This window comes from Antechinus flavipes, chromosome 2, assembly GCF_016432865.1.
Source record: "Antechinus flavipes isolate AdamAnt ecotype Samford, QLD, Australia chromosome 2, AdamAnt_v2, whole genome shotgun sequence".
In the NCBI taxonomy this organism is placed as follows: domain Eukaryota; kingdom Metazoa; phylum Chordata; class Mammalia; order Dasyuromorphia; family Dasyuridae; genus Antechinus; species Antechinus flavipes.
The window spans coordinates 636,384,234-636,398,269 of NC_067399.1; the positions used below are offsets into that span (position 1 = coordinate 636,384,234).

The 14,036-nt window shown below is 57.4% G+C and overlaps 1 protein-coding gene across 44 annotated transcripts in view; it reads left to right on the plus strand.

Moving 5' to 3' along the window:
* Window positions 1-4,210: 4,210 nt before the first annotated feature.
* The window catches only part of CAMK2G (calcium/calmodulin dependent protein kinase II gamma), a 59,018-nt gene continuing 49,192 nt past the window's right edge, over window positions 4,211-14,036 (plus strand). For 43 of the 44 annotated variants that reach the window (XM_051982088.1, XM_051982089.1, XM_051982093.1 and 40 more), the window contains exons 1-2: window positions 4,211-4,371; window positions 5,782-5,876. In XM_051982088.1, the coding sequence (XP_051838048.1) occupies window positions 4,307-4,371; window positions 5,782-5,876 (160 nt within the window). In that variant the 5' untranslated portion in view covers window positions 4,211-4,306. Of the gene's footprint in view, window positions 4,372-5,781; window positions 5,877-14,036 lie in introns of those variants that run through there. The other variant, XM_051982111.1, reaches the window with a different exon arrangement.

Consider the following 14,036-nt stretch of genomic DNA (forward strand, 5'->3'; position numbering starts at 1 on the left):
CAGTCTCCCCTAACCTCAACCCCAGCTCTAACAGAGCCACTGTTAAATTTTCATCTTGGAAATCAGCAAATGACTCACATCAAAGAGTGATTTATTGTTATGTTGATTATCTAGTCTTAAGAAATTGATAAGAAAAATATTAATAATGCAGATTAAATTTAGAAATGCGGTCAAGCTTCTACAGCCCATTCCTATCCCCAGAGCCAGTTGTTAAACATTTACTAACACATCCCTTTCTTAACCTCTTAGAGTCCCTAGCATACTTGAAGGCTCAGCCCTGAGGCTGCCTTCTAGATCACACCTTTCCCAAGCAGCATTTAGTGAGTTCTTCTTGAAATTACTTTGTATATACCTTATGCTTACTTGCTTGTATATTGTATTTTCCTAGTACGATGCAAGCTCCATGAGGGCAATGATATTCACGTTTGTTTTTATCTCCCTAGGACCTAGCACACAGCTCTTGGCACTTTAGTACTTGCTACACATAAAAGCTGATTTGAGCTCTTCAGTCTCCTCTCTCCTTTTCCTCCCCTGTTCCCACTCACCTTCCCATCCCCTTCATAGCCAGGGAATGGAGAAAGCATGGGACCTAGCATCAGCATCTCGAGATTTGAGTCTGAGCTGAGCCCCAAGCTGGACAGGACTCAAGTTAGCAACGAAAGCCATGGACCTTTCTCCTGTCTCCTTAGGATGTGCTGGCCCTCCAAGCCTTTTTCCGGGGTCACTGCTTTGATACCCAAGAACCAGCTTTTATCAGTTTCCATCTGAATGGCCTTACCCCTGCATCTCCTTCTTCTCCCTTCACTTCATGTTAATAAATGTAAAACTTTAAGGATCAGCTCCTAGGGGACAGGGACTAAGGCATTTTAATCTAGAATTAAAAATTGATGACAATTGATGGTGGATTGCTTAGTGGAGGCACTCGTGGTGGAAAGAGCCTTGGGCATGGAGCCAAAAGAGCTTGTTTTGAATTTGGGTTCCAGCAGTAATTAAGTCATAGAACCCCCTAAGCCTCAGTTTTGTCATCTATAGCATGTCGGCCATAATCCTGGAAGTGACTTTCCTTCCGGGGTTGTTGGAAGATCAAGATTATATACATAGAAAACTTTGAACTGTAATTCACCATGAAACTATGATTATTCCATGAATGAACATACATTGAGCTGAGCTAAAGAACGCTGGGCTCACCCACAGTAATTGAAAACACAAACCAAGACAAAAATTTAAGTTTTGGTCTCTCTTTCCCCTCCACACAAACTCCTTTAGGATTTGTTTCTCATAAAAGGGCCTGGATCTCACTCCAAGGTTTAAGATAAGGAGTGGCTTACGTCCCACTTCCGGTTGCCTTAGACTAGGGTGGAGAATGGTTTTATTGTCCCTCACCTTTGTCCCAAACTCAATCTTTAAATCAAGTTTTTTTTTCTCTCAGTTCCCTTCTTCAGACCATTCGGGGACCATCGAAACCTATTAGTATCTGATTATTTCTGGATGATAAGGTGTTCCCAGGGCTCTCGTGACTTTGAACCATTGAATCCAGTTCCCCTCACTTTACAAAGGAGGAAATTAAGGTTCAGTGAAATGTGGGGGCAGGGATGTAACAGATTAATAAGATTATGGCTCTGAACAGATGTGGTTTTGAATCCTACCTGGCTTGGTCTCTTTTTGAAAGCCTAATGGATAAAGAGCTGGCCTTGGAGTCAGCTGGGTGTCCCTGGACACTTCTGGGCATTCTGGTCAACTCTTTAAAACTATAGGCTGCAGGACAGCTTGGTGGCACAGTGCACACATAGAGCATTAATCCTGGAGTCAGAGGACCTGAGATCACATTGAGCCTCAGACATTTACTGGCTGCATGGCCCTGGGCAATGGCATCCTCAAAACCAACCAAACTATAGGTGGCAGAGAAGGTGCCAGCTGTCCTGGTAGGGAGCATCTCCTCCCTGTACTAGTGAAAGCAGAATCTCTATTGCTAAATCCTGTGTCCTAGTAAGGAGAAAGTCAGAGCTAGAACCCAGATTTCTAGCGTGCCCCCCCCTCCCCAGTTCAGCAATGTCCTTTCCCTCTCCATCATCCTTTTAGCCCCATTCTGCCATATAAGGTGTCCACCTTTTTCCTTCCCAGCCTCCACTGCCTAGACCTGGAAATGAGGCTATGGTGATGGATTCTCTCTACTGGCTCCCTGGAGGAGCCCGCCCGATAACTGGATGAAACCCAGCTCAGCCGAGTCCCAGTGGGTGTCCTGGTGTAATCAAGTCTGTTCAGCCGCAGTGAGAGGGAGAGCACACTGCAGCCCTGCTCAGCTGTCTCCGGCCCCAAGCCTAGGTGAGCATGCAGCTGTCTGGGCAGGTCTGGAACCTGCCCAGCCTGTTCCTGCTCTGGGATAGCTATGCCCCTGTGCCCTACTTGCCGCCCCCACCTCACGGTGTGTATATGTATGTGTGTGTGGAGGGGGCTGCGGGAAGGAAGAGAAAGCAAAGCAGTTGGTATGTTTCTCACGAGCTGGAATGAGGAGGAGGTATTTTGGGATTTAGCCAAAAGAGAATGGAAATGTTAATCTTTCCCTTTTACCTGCTCTTCTAGACCAGATACACCCCAGAGGCTCGACTCCCTATCCTCCCATCCTTCTCCTGAGTGTTTGTCACCAAGCTGACTCCAGAGATGTCATCCATCTGACTCCATCCATCTCTGGGATTTGGGTGATGGTTCTTATCATGGGGAAGTAATGCATTTCACTTGGCTCTGGTCAAATTTGAATTAAACCTGGGTTCTGGAGACTTTAAGAGTCAGTAGGGGCTGGCTCTGCCATCCAGCTCTGTCACCCACCTGATATGTAGCCTTAGTAATAACAACAACAACAAACCATAATGTGCTTTATGGTCTACAAAGCATTTTACATAATCTTATTTGAGCCTTACAAACAACCCTGTGATGTAAGTGCTTTTGTTATCTATTTTTTACACATGAGGAACTTGACTCAGAGATTTAAGTGACTTGCCCAGGATCATACAGCAGACTTCTTTCTGCACTCTCCAATTTACCTCCTAGCTTGCCTCAGTCGAACTTATTCAGCCTCTCGGGTTTCAATTTCCTCCTCTTCAAAATGAGGAAGGTTTGACAAGATGAGAGCTCTCAGGTCCCTTCCTAGCTCTGACCACTCTGGGGTGTTCCCAGCTAATCCTCCTCTTGGCTTTGAGTTGGTATCATCTCCTGGAGCCAAGAACTGTTTCCTGCAGGTTCCTAATTCTGGTCTCTATTGTCTCTGAAGATCATAGCATTGCCTTAGAGTCCAAGGGGACATTAAGGGACAGCAAGACCCTTAGGTCAGGAAACGGAGATTAAGAGAAGATAAAGAAGTAACAGCTGAGTGTAGCAGTGGATAGAGCACCGGTCCTGGAGTCAGGAAGAACCGAGGTCACATGGGGACTCAGACATTTGACAGTTACTAGCTGCGAGGTCCTGGGCAAGTCGTTTCACTTAAAGCCTCGCAAACAACCCCAAATCTAAGCGGTAGATTCAGAATTAGACTCGGGTCCTCTGCCTCTCCTTCCGCCCAGGACCACGGTTTTCAGAGCGGGAAGGAGCCGGAGACATTTGTTATCTAGTGGAATCCCCTCCTGGGGCCGAGGCCCGGGCAGGACCCCGCTCGCTAGAGTGGCCGTGCTGGGATCCCGGGCTCCTGGGACTTCTTTCTTCTGCAGCCCGGGTGGTGCAGGGGCCCGGCTGGGAAGGGAGACGGGACCGCCCGGCCATGTGCCCGCAGCGGCTGGGTTTGGGGGCCCCGGGGGTCTGTTTAGGAGTCCCTCAGTCCAGGGCCCGGTCTCAGGGCCTCCGTCATAGAGGCAGGGGCCGCCAGCTCTCTGTCTCCACCCCCCAGCCCTCCACGCCGGACTCCTCCGTGCAGCCCAGACCCCTGGGAAGGACACTGGGGTCACGTCCCCTCCCGCCTCTCGGGACCTTAGCCGTGGGGCGGCCGCCGGGTCAGTAGAGCCCCCCCCCTCCCCGCATCCGTCCCCGCGGCCCCCCTGCCCGGCCCCGGCCGTCGGTCCCGCGGTGCCCGGGCTGGGCCGGCGGCAGCCCGGCCGGGGCGGGGCGGGGCGGGGCGCCCGCGAGAAGCCCCTCCCCGGGGGCGGGCGGGCCGGGCTGGGGGCGGGCAGCGGGGGTGTCCCTCCCCGCCTCGCTCCCCGGTAAAGTCTCGCGGTGCTGCTGGGCTCAGCCCCGTCTCCTCCTCCTGCTCCCTCTCGGCCGGGCGGCGGTGACTGTGCACGGAGATCGGAGCGGGCAGCGCAGCCGTGCCCGCCCCGCCAGCATGGCCACCACCGCCCCCTGCACCCGCTTCACCGACGACTACCAGCTCTACGAGGAGCTCGGCAAGTACGGCTCGGACTCCCCCCGCCCCCGGGCGCTGCTGCGGCTCCTCCCCCCGCCCCCCGGCCCTGCACCGGCCCCGCTGCGGGCGCCCGGCCGGTGCAGCGCCCCTTCCCCGCCCGGCGCCCCCGCCCCCGGCCCCTCCCCGGCCAGCTCCGGCCTCTGCAGCCAGCCCCGGAGCCTCCCGCTGCATCCGGCTGGACGGGCGAGCCCCGGCTGCCCGCAGCCCCCCGGCCGCTCCCGGGCTTCCCCAGCCACGCCCCCGGCCCGCTCCGGCCCCGCAGGCTCTCCGACCTTGGTCACACCCTGTCCGAGCCCGGACCCCGCGGCCCGAGCCGCAGCCGGTGCCCGGGGGTCTGAGGGGGGACTGCTCGGGCGCCTGGCCCCGCCCCCGGCTGTGGGCTAGTGCAGCCTCTTCCCGGATCCGGACCCCGCTGCCGGGCGCTGCTGCAGCCCCCCCTTCCTCCCTCCCTCCCCCCCCACCTCCCTGCAGTGGTCCCGGGAGCCGCGCGCCGCAGCCGCAGCATCCCCCTCCCCTCCGCACGGCCCCGAGCTGCCGCCGGCCGCCGCCGCTACTGCTGCAGCCCCACACTCCCCTCCCCGGCCACTGCAGCCCCCGCCCTGCCCCCCAGCCTGGTCACATACAGGCCGGGGGAGCTGGCTAGCGCAAGCCGGAGGGCTTTCTCAGGGCTGGGGGGGCGGGGGGGAGGGAGGACGGGACCGGGAGGGAAAGCGAGAAGGAAGGGAGAGACTTTGTAGCCCTGCCCTTGACAGCTGGGGCCCCTGCCCCACTGGTGACGGCTCTCCTCCCTTCTGCTTGCCGCCAGCCTAGCGGGGGATGCGGTGGGACGCCGAGGGTCCTTGGGCCTCGCTCCGCCCCCCACCCCCACCCCGGGCTAGAGCTTTATTCCTCCGGCGGAGGAGGGAGATGGAGGGACTTCCACCTCCCCGCATTCCAGGGGCTCCCAGCTATGACTCCCATGAGTAGGAGAGGAGGGTACCTTTGCCTCTCTCACTCTGCACTTCTCCCCTAGAATGCAGGGTTGCTCTGAGTGCATCAGGTGTGCGTGAGGAACATTTCCCACCAATCCCACACCTGGGAGCCTGAAGTCGGAGCTCTTTCTTTGCCCCAGGGTCAGATGGAAGGAGAGGATGGAGGGAAACAGCATTTTATCCCGTCCAAGCCGTGCCGCTTTTCGTCATGAATGCTCAGATGGGGTGCCATTGGTTGGGGGGTCAAGCAAGAGGCTAGTTCCAGAGCTGGAGGAGTCCTGGGTGGGAGGCTTGCTTAAAGGCAGGGGTCCCTCTGATCTAGAAGCTGGGCCTGGAGGGCGTTCTTGTTGCTGTGAGATCAGTCTGAGTATTTGTCTCTCGGGTCCAGCCTTTGTCCCAGTTCTTGCTCTCTGCTCTTTCCAGGGGCGCCTTCTCTGTGGTCCGAAGATGTGTTAAGAAAACCTCCACTCAGGAGTATGCAGCAAAAATTATTAACACCAAGAAACTATCAGCCCGAGGTGAGTGTGGACAGGGCGGAAGCAGGGACTGGGGCGCTTCTGGCTTTACATCCCAGCCCCCAGCAGCACCTAGTAGGCCCTAACAAATACTGGTTGCTTGGTTGATCTTAATCTCGCTCCCCAGAAAGAGCATTTGGATGATGGAGCAGAAGTCGGGGATGGTAGGAGGTGACTATTGGAACTTGGAAGAGAAGTGACTTTCTGGGGAACTGGTACAGAGAGCTCCTCTGTCTAGGCAGGAGAGCCCCAGGGGCCTTTGGGATGGAAGAAGAAATGAAGAAGTGGTGGGTTGTTCTCGCAAGGGTGACTGGGGCAGCTGAAGGTTCTGGCACAGCAGGGGGAGTTTGATCCCTTAGGGGGAGAAAAGGTGGCATTAACTGCGAGTTTTGCTGGAGAAATGTAGAGCTTAGTTTCATGTAGCACAAAGCAAGAAGCCCTAATTTGGTGAATGTGAGGAAAGGTCCCAGTGGATACTGATTTGTTGGGGTCAAAGGCGGTGAATATTGAGCTGTCCTATCCTCATACAATCCTCCCCCTCCCAACTTGTGCTTGGGTCGAAACTGCAGTAAATGAGCAGCCTGGATGGTTGCTTGCCTCCCCCTGCCCACCAGGCAGCCAAATAGACTCCCAAGGGGAAAAAAATCTGTAAACATCAGGGGAGGCTGGTATTGGCGAGGACTCTTCGGGAACAAATCCTGCCAGATGAACTGGATTGCCTTTTTTTGATCAAATTACCAAGTTAGTGATGCAGCCGCAGATGCAATCTCTCCTGGGCGGAGGTTGGTTGCCTCATGAACAAGAGAAAGCGAGAAAGCACCTGATGGTGGTGGGTCAGAGGGGCCGCAGCTCTCCAAAGCAGGGAGGTCTGACTCCCAGGCCTGACTGTGGAGGCTTTCTCAAGGCCAGAGAAGACAAGGTCTAATTATCTCTCCCCCACCCCAAAACAGCTCTTCTAATCTCGCCGTTGGAATATACCAGCCTCTTGGCTTGTGTGGTCCCCAAAGTATGAGTGATGGGTAAATGAATAGATCCAGTGAAGGAGTAATTATGTACAGATGTTTAGTGGATGGGGTGGGATGAGGACTCCAGTACATAGCTGTGAGGGGAGAAGGATGCAAAGCACTACAGGGAGGGTACCCCAAATGGGCCGCCTAGAGGGACTGTGTGCAAAGAGTACTGGGGCTTGCCTTCAAGAAAGACCCAAATTCATATTGACACTTGGGTGTATAACTGGAGGGGGGAAAGTCACTTAACTTCCTCTTAAGTTTCATGTGTGAAATGGGAGTGATGGTTACGGAGATAGCCTAGCTCACTGGGTTGTTGTGAGAGTCCGGTGTACAAAAGGGGCTTTGTAAGCCTAAAAGCACCACATCGGGATTTGTGGTTATTATCCTAGAGAATGAGGAGCTCTGGGATTGCTTGAGTAGAATGTAAGCTCTCGGAGGGCAGGAGGGTTTCATTTTTGCTTTATAGAGGTTTTTGAAATTTCAGAGTCACATTGCCAGGCTCTAGGATTGAGGGGAGCTAGAGGGGATTGGCCAGTGTTATCAGTAACCCAGTAACGAATGTTCTGTAGTCAGGACTGACCCTGGTCCTACAGCACAGATGCTTTCCTCTGGGCCTGCCTACCTTCTGGTGTTTGGATCCCGTGGGAGGCGACCCTAGGTGTGGGATTTGTCGGCTTCTGTTGTTCACGGCCCAGCTCCCCCTCGCTTTCTTGGCCCTGAGCATCTGCCACCAAGTCCAACTTGTTCATTGGTGCCTTTTCCGTTTGGGCATCTTGGCTCCAGGGTAATGGTTGCCATAGGAACACGTGGGTGGCCAGGGTGCCCTCCCACCCTCCGTCGGGGCAGTGTGGGCTGGGATAGGAACACGGCTTGGTTCCCACCTTCCTCCCCCTGCAGACATTCTCTGTCCTAGGAATGGATACATCTCTCACCAGCAGCCCACAGCAAAGTCCCAGCGCCCTCAGAAATGGGACCCTGGTGTCTGGTGTCTCCAGTTGATGATGCAATGTCCCTCTCTCCTCCCGACAGTGCCCTCGTCTTGTCCAGGAGCTGGGGAAGGGAAGGACAGCTGGGAATTGAGTCCTGTGCCGATAGACCTGATTTGGGGGAGCTGTCTGCTCTCTTTGACCTGACCTGAAATAGAGCTTCATACCTTTTCTCCCTCCCCTTTCCCCCCAGGCTGCCCCGAGGTGGTAGAGGAATGTCCCTTTATGGTCCTTAGCCTTTTTCCTCTTTATCTCTTGTAAATCATCCTAAACCAGTACGTTTGTCCCCAAACCCCGGGGACCTTAACCCAGAGTTATGTTTTAAACCAGGCTTTATTATTTTCCCCCCCTTAGAAAAAGAACCTTAGCAAAGTATTTTCTGTGGGAATGTGAGCTAGGGTACCATGTTGTTCTCTCTTGGGACTGTCATGCCCAGATGGGGACTGTGCCCTGGGGCGGGGAGAGGGGAGTATGTGCCAGGAATCTGTGGAGCAGAAGAATTTAGAGAACCGGTCCATTCTGATTGGCACAGATGCCAGGAGTGAGGACGTCCTGAGTGGGAGCGTAGAGGAGGAAGAGATGTTCATTGGGGAGTACCAGCATCAAATGGCTATGGAGTCGTTGGGACGATAGGAAGTGTTAGAGCATAACAGGAAGGTACATTTTAGGGCTGTTTATTAGGTAGGAGAAGGGAGAGGGCAGCAGGGTGGGGTAGAGTCCCTGGGGTGAGGGTTGGGATGTGTGCCACGTTCTGCTCCTGCCCCAGAGGGCCCTGGAGTAAAGGCCGTGGTTATCCTGCAGCCTCTCGGCTTACGCTGTATATTTTATAAAGGTACTAGAGCAGCTGGGGCTGGATTTCACCTCTCCATGTTTGCCCGGGGCTAACGGGTGTTGGATTTCGGAGCCCGGGCCACGGTGGGCATGCAGGTAGTGTCGGGGCTTGGGGAACCCTTCTAGGGGGAAGAGGTCTGGGGTTGTTGCTCCATCACCCAGATTCCCTTGTCTTCTTTTCCCCATCCTTTTCCTCTTCTTGCTGCTGGCAGTTCAGCTGACCTGGGAAGAGAAGGTGTAGAATTCCAGTTGGGAGACTAGAGTAGTACGTGTGGTGAGGTGGTTAGAAAGCCAGCCTCAGTCAGGCGGTCATGGGAGTCTCACCTCTGAACACTTACTAGCCGTGTGATTCTGGGAGGGTTATTTAACCTTTCGGTGCCCCGGGCAGCTCTAGGATGCTGGAAAGCTGGTGATTGGCAGAGCTTCCTTATGTCAGTGGAAATCTGGACCCCCAAAATTATTAGTTGCTGGGGATTCAAGGTAGCCTCTGACGTCCTTCCTGGCCCTAAATCTCGGTTTGAGGATTTCTTCTGGGGACGTAGGATCTGGTTACTTGGACAAGAGGATTAGAAAAATTGTGGGCTCTTCAAATCCATGCCATGTGAGTGCATGAGTTTCCCCTGTGGGATGCTGAAGAACTAAAGAACCTGGGTTCAAATCTTGGCTCTCCTAATTATTACTCGTGGGAAAGAGCTTACCCTCATGGTGGGCCTCTGTTCCTTTCTTTATAACAGCAGAAGTTTAGAGCAATGGGTTAAAATATTCTTTTTTTTTTTTTTTTTTTGGTCGAAACCCTTGATTTCATTGAACTCTGATGTTCTCTGATCCTGTAACCGGCTGGAGACTCCCCTCCCCTTTTTCCTCTCCAGTCTCCCTGTGGCATCAGAGGTTTGTCGTGACTTAGTTTGGGGGTAGGAAGTGGAGCCGAGGTGGGCTGGTCACTGAGCGCGGAATCAGGTTTAAAGAGCTCTATGATTGCTTTCTGGCTGGGCCAAATTAGGGGTCAGGGACCTCCTAATTTGATCCTGTAGCACAAGGGGAGACGGCTTATTCAGCTGGAGGCTTTGTGACAGAGGATGATATCGGACCCTTGTCTGTTTGGGACAATGTAAGAGCCCCCTGCCCCCACCTCTGATAGGACCAGTTGTAGCTTTCCCAGTCGGAGCATAATTACCCCAGACTGCAGAAAAGCCTTGAAAACTACAGGTTGAGTTGATGACATACTTTCAATGAAGAGTAAGCTGTACATTACAGACACGTGAAGCTTAATTTGCAATTTATTTCTGTTCCTCCCGCGTCTGTGGAAATGCACATTTTATGTGGTGTTTATTCAGAATAAAAATGAAAAAAGCAAGCGATGGGCAGTTTTTGGGAGGTCATCCAAGCCGAAGGGGCGGCAGCAAGAGGGAAGCACGTGGGGTCCTTCCCCATCGCTCGGGCCCCAGCAGGGCAAGGCGGACTGTTAGTGCCGTGTGTTTGTCTTGGGCCTGGCCCTCACCCGCTGCTTGCCCTCTTCCCCGGCCCGGATGCCTGTGACTGGGGTTGGGGTGCGGAGGGCGGCGAGGGAAGGGCGAGCCTATCGCCGCGTAGTTCAGCGCGGGATCGCCCCCAGGCCATGCCCCCATTTTGCTCTGCCTGTTGCTGGAGGCCGGGGTGGGCCCGTGTGGCCTGTTGGCGACTGGGAGGGATGAGGCTGTCTCTGCCATGGCCCAGCTGGCCCTCGGGCCTGAAAGGGGATCCGCCTGGGTGGTGCCAGCCGAGAGTCTCCGCCCCCCTCGAGTTGGCCTGAGCAGCCCCCATGACATTTGTGTCCCTTGCGGCATCTCCGAGAGCTATTTTTCTGCTGAGGACAGGGGGTTGGGGGGACGAGAGGTTTATGATGTACTCGGACGACAGACGGGGAAATGGGGGGACAGGGATCCCTGAGACTGTGCTCAAAATGAGGCTTTGGTGCTGGGGGAGAAGGGGCAGGAGAGAGGGGCCCTTTGGTGCTGGGGGAGAAGGGGCAGGAGAGAGGGGCCCTTTGGTGCTGGGGGAAAGGGGCAGGAGAGAGGGGCCCTTTGGTGCTGGGGGAGAAGGGGCAGGAGAGAGGGGCCCTTTGGTGCTGGGGGACAAGGGGCAGGAGAGAGGGGCCCTTTGGTGCTGGGGGACAAGGGGCAGGAGAGAGGGGCCCTTTGGTGCTGGGGGACAAGGGGCAGGAGAGAGGGGCCCTTTGGTGCTGGGGGAGAAGGGGCAGGAGAGAGGGGCCCTTTGGTGCTGGGGGAGAAGGGGCAGGAGAGAGGGGCCCTTTGGTGCTGGGGGAGAAGGGGCAGGAGAGAGGGGCCCTTTGGTGCTGGGGGACAAGGGGCAGGAGAGAGGGGCCCTTTGGTGCTGGGGGAGAAGGGGCAGGAGAGAGGGGCCCTTTGGTGCTGGGGGACAAGGGGCAGGAGAGAGGGGCCTTTGGTGCTGGGGGAGAAGGGGCAGGAGAGAGGGGCCCTTTGGTGCTGGGGGACAAGGGGCAGGAGAGAGGGGCCCTTTGGTGCTGGGGGAGAAGGGGCAGGAGAGAGGGGCCCTTTGGTGCTGGGGGACAAGGGGCAGGAGAGGGGGCCCTTTGGTGCTGGGGGAGAAGGGGCAGGAGAGAGGGGCCCTTTGGTGCTGGGGGAGAAGGGGCAGGAGAGAGGGGCCCTTTGGTGCTGGGGGACAAGGGGCAGGAGAGAGGGGCCCTTTGGTGGGCCGGGCCTGTCTCGTTGGCTGTCACAGTGCTGGAAGGGCTAGGGCAGAATCTGGGCCCGGCCCGGTCTCCCATTTCCTCTCCCCCTTTCCGGGGTGCTCTAGAGCAGGTCACCGTCTGGGCGCCCGGAGGAGTGGTCCGGGTATGAGCCGTTCTCCCGAAGCGCCGCGCTGGATGCTGCTCCGACGGCCCCTCGTGGTGGGGCCCCGGGAGGGGTCGGCCGGGCCTCGGGCCGGTCCTGAAGCCCGTGAGGGGCGTGGGCGGCCGGACTCTCAGGCCCAGGGACAGCACGGGAGGGTTGGCTGTGTTAGGGGCAGGGTGGGGGCGGGGTGTACCCACCCCTCACCCACTCTCCCCGGGAGCCCTGGCAGACAGGCGGGTGCCGTGCCCGGGGCTCTGGGTGCCAGAGGAGCTGGTGACAGCAGCAGCTTGGCACTTTGCACCTTTTAAAGTACCTCTCGGCAGAGGGCCTTTGCCATCTGCCACCACCAGAGTGAGCGGCTTCAAGGCCCGGGGCGCCGAGAGCTGCCTTTGGCCGGGGACTCTTCATCTCGCCGGTGCCTCGAGCCTGGCACGCGGCCCCTCGGCCCTTTCCTTGGCCAGGACTCCCCTTACCTCCCTGCCACCAACCAGAGGCCCCGACCCCGCTCCCCTCACCCACCCCCGCCCGGAGGCTGGACCGCAGTGATGGAGGAAGCCTCTGCCCCTCCCCGAGGTCCCTGCTCTGTCCCGCCCTGCCCCCGGCCCCCAGATCTCCATCGCCCCGGGCCCGCCTGACCACGGCCTCTCCTGGTCCCCTCTTCTCCGTGCTCTCCCCTCCCCCCTGCTTGCTGCTGGCCTGGGAGGAGTTATTTTTAGGGTTGCCTTCCTGGGATGCTTTACTTGGGGCGGGCTGGTTACCGCGAAGGAAATGTTACCCAAGCAGGCGGCAAAGACTCTGACACCAGAATCCCCTGGCCTAGGAACCCTGGGCGCTGACCCTGCCCTTGCCCCGAGGGCTGGCACCCTCTAGGGGCAGCCGGCGTGATGTCCCGTCCCCCAGCCCAGAGTGCTGCCCGGGCAGGGCCTTCCCCTCGCAGAGCCTTCCCCTCCCGGGGCAGCGGAGATTTTCCCCGGCCTACAGCGGGTCTGAGCTCCTCGGGTAGGGACGCTCGTGGGGGCTTCCTCCCCTCCCGGGGAAGCGGAGATTTTCCCCGGCCTACAGCGGGTCTGAGCCTCTCGGGTAGGGACGCTCGTGGGGGCTTCCTCCCCTCCCGGGAGGCAGGGCCTTCCCCTCCTGGGGCAGCGGAGATTTTCCCCGGCCTACAGCTGGTCTGAGCCTCTTGGGTAGGGACACTCGTGGGGGCCCTTCCTCCCCTCCCAGGGGCAGCCTTCAGGGTCAGAGGCCAGGGGTTGGGACCAAAGGGTGTGATCGGTGTGTGACTGAGAGAAAAAGCTCCGATGATGGGGGGGGGGGAGGGTCTCCATCCCCGTGTGAGGAAAGGAAGCCGGCCCGGAGCTGGGAGGCCCCGGATCCCATCCCACTTTGGCCCCTCAGTGGGGACCTCACACAAGCCCTTTCGCCTCTCCAGAGCGGCCGGGACCGTGCGTTGTCTCGGTGCAGGAGACGCCGGGTGAGAAATCGGGCCGGGCCAGTTCCCTTTCTGCCGTTTCCTGACCCGGCGGCTTGGAGCCGGGCGCTCGGCGGCCTCAGTTTCCTGACCTGGAGCAGGAGGTGGGGGCGGGGCTCGGCCTGGGACCAGCGATCCTTCCCAGACGGAAATCAGTGCTCCTCCGGCTTTCGGGGGGGAGGGGGCCATTTGTGGAGATGGTTTCCACACTGGGAGTGTTCCCAGCACTGATGAAGTCACGGCCCCTTCCCAGCCGCCTGTGCAGCGCGCCTGGATCCTGAGTGCCGTGGGGAATAGGAAGGGAACAGGACACATTAGGCCATCCTTCATTAGACCGCTGCCAGGCTCTTTGTGCCTCACAGGAACTGACTCGGGGTGGGGACGGTGATGGAGAGGATGTCGCAGCCCGGGGAGGGGGACGCAGCCCGGTGGGAGAGCTATCGGATTAAGCCTTGCGATTTCCTCTTGCCCGCTGCCCAGGGCCGGGGGGCTGCCTACAAGCTGCCGGGAAAGCTGGATTAAGACGCTGAGCCCCCGTGAAACATTCCTGCCCTACAGAGCAGGGCCGGAGGGGGCTGGGCTCGGAGGGAGGGGGGGTGGTACTCTGGGAGAGAGCTGAAGGAGATTGATGGTTCTGGAAGTGACCTCAGCAGTGGCTGGATCTTATGAATGCTCAAGAGCCCAGCACTGAATCATGGCACGCTGCTTACGCAGCCTCCGGGGGCTAGGAGAGAGACCCCCCGCGGCCCCCCCAGCCAGAGTGGGGGAGGGTCTCTGGGGGGCACGGAGCAAGAGAAGGGCAAAGCCGGGGTTAGAACTCGGAGCTGGGCCTGAGGGGCTTGTTGTCCCGCATCGAGGGACTTGGGGCTCTGGAGCTGGCTGCCGAGGGGCCGTTCCGGGGCCCACCTTGTTGTTGCAGAATAATGAGAACTCCTATTTATGTAGCCCTTTCAGGAACTATAACTATGACATAAGGTGTACATGTCCCCATTTCATAGAAGGGAAAATTGAGGCTC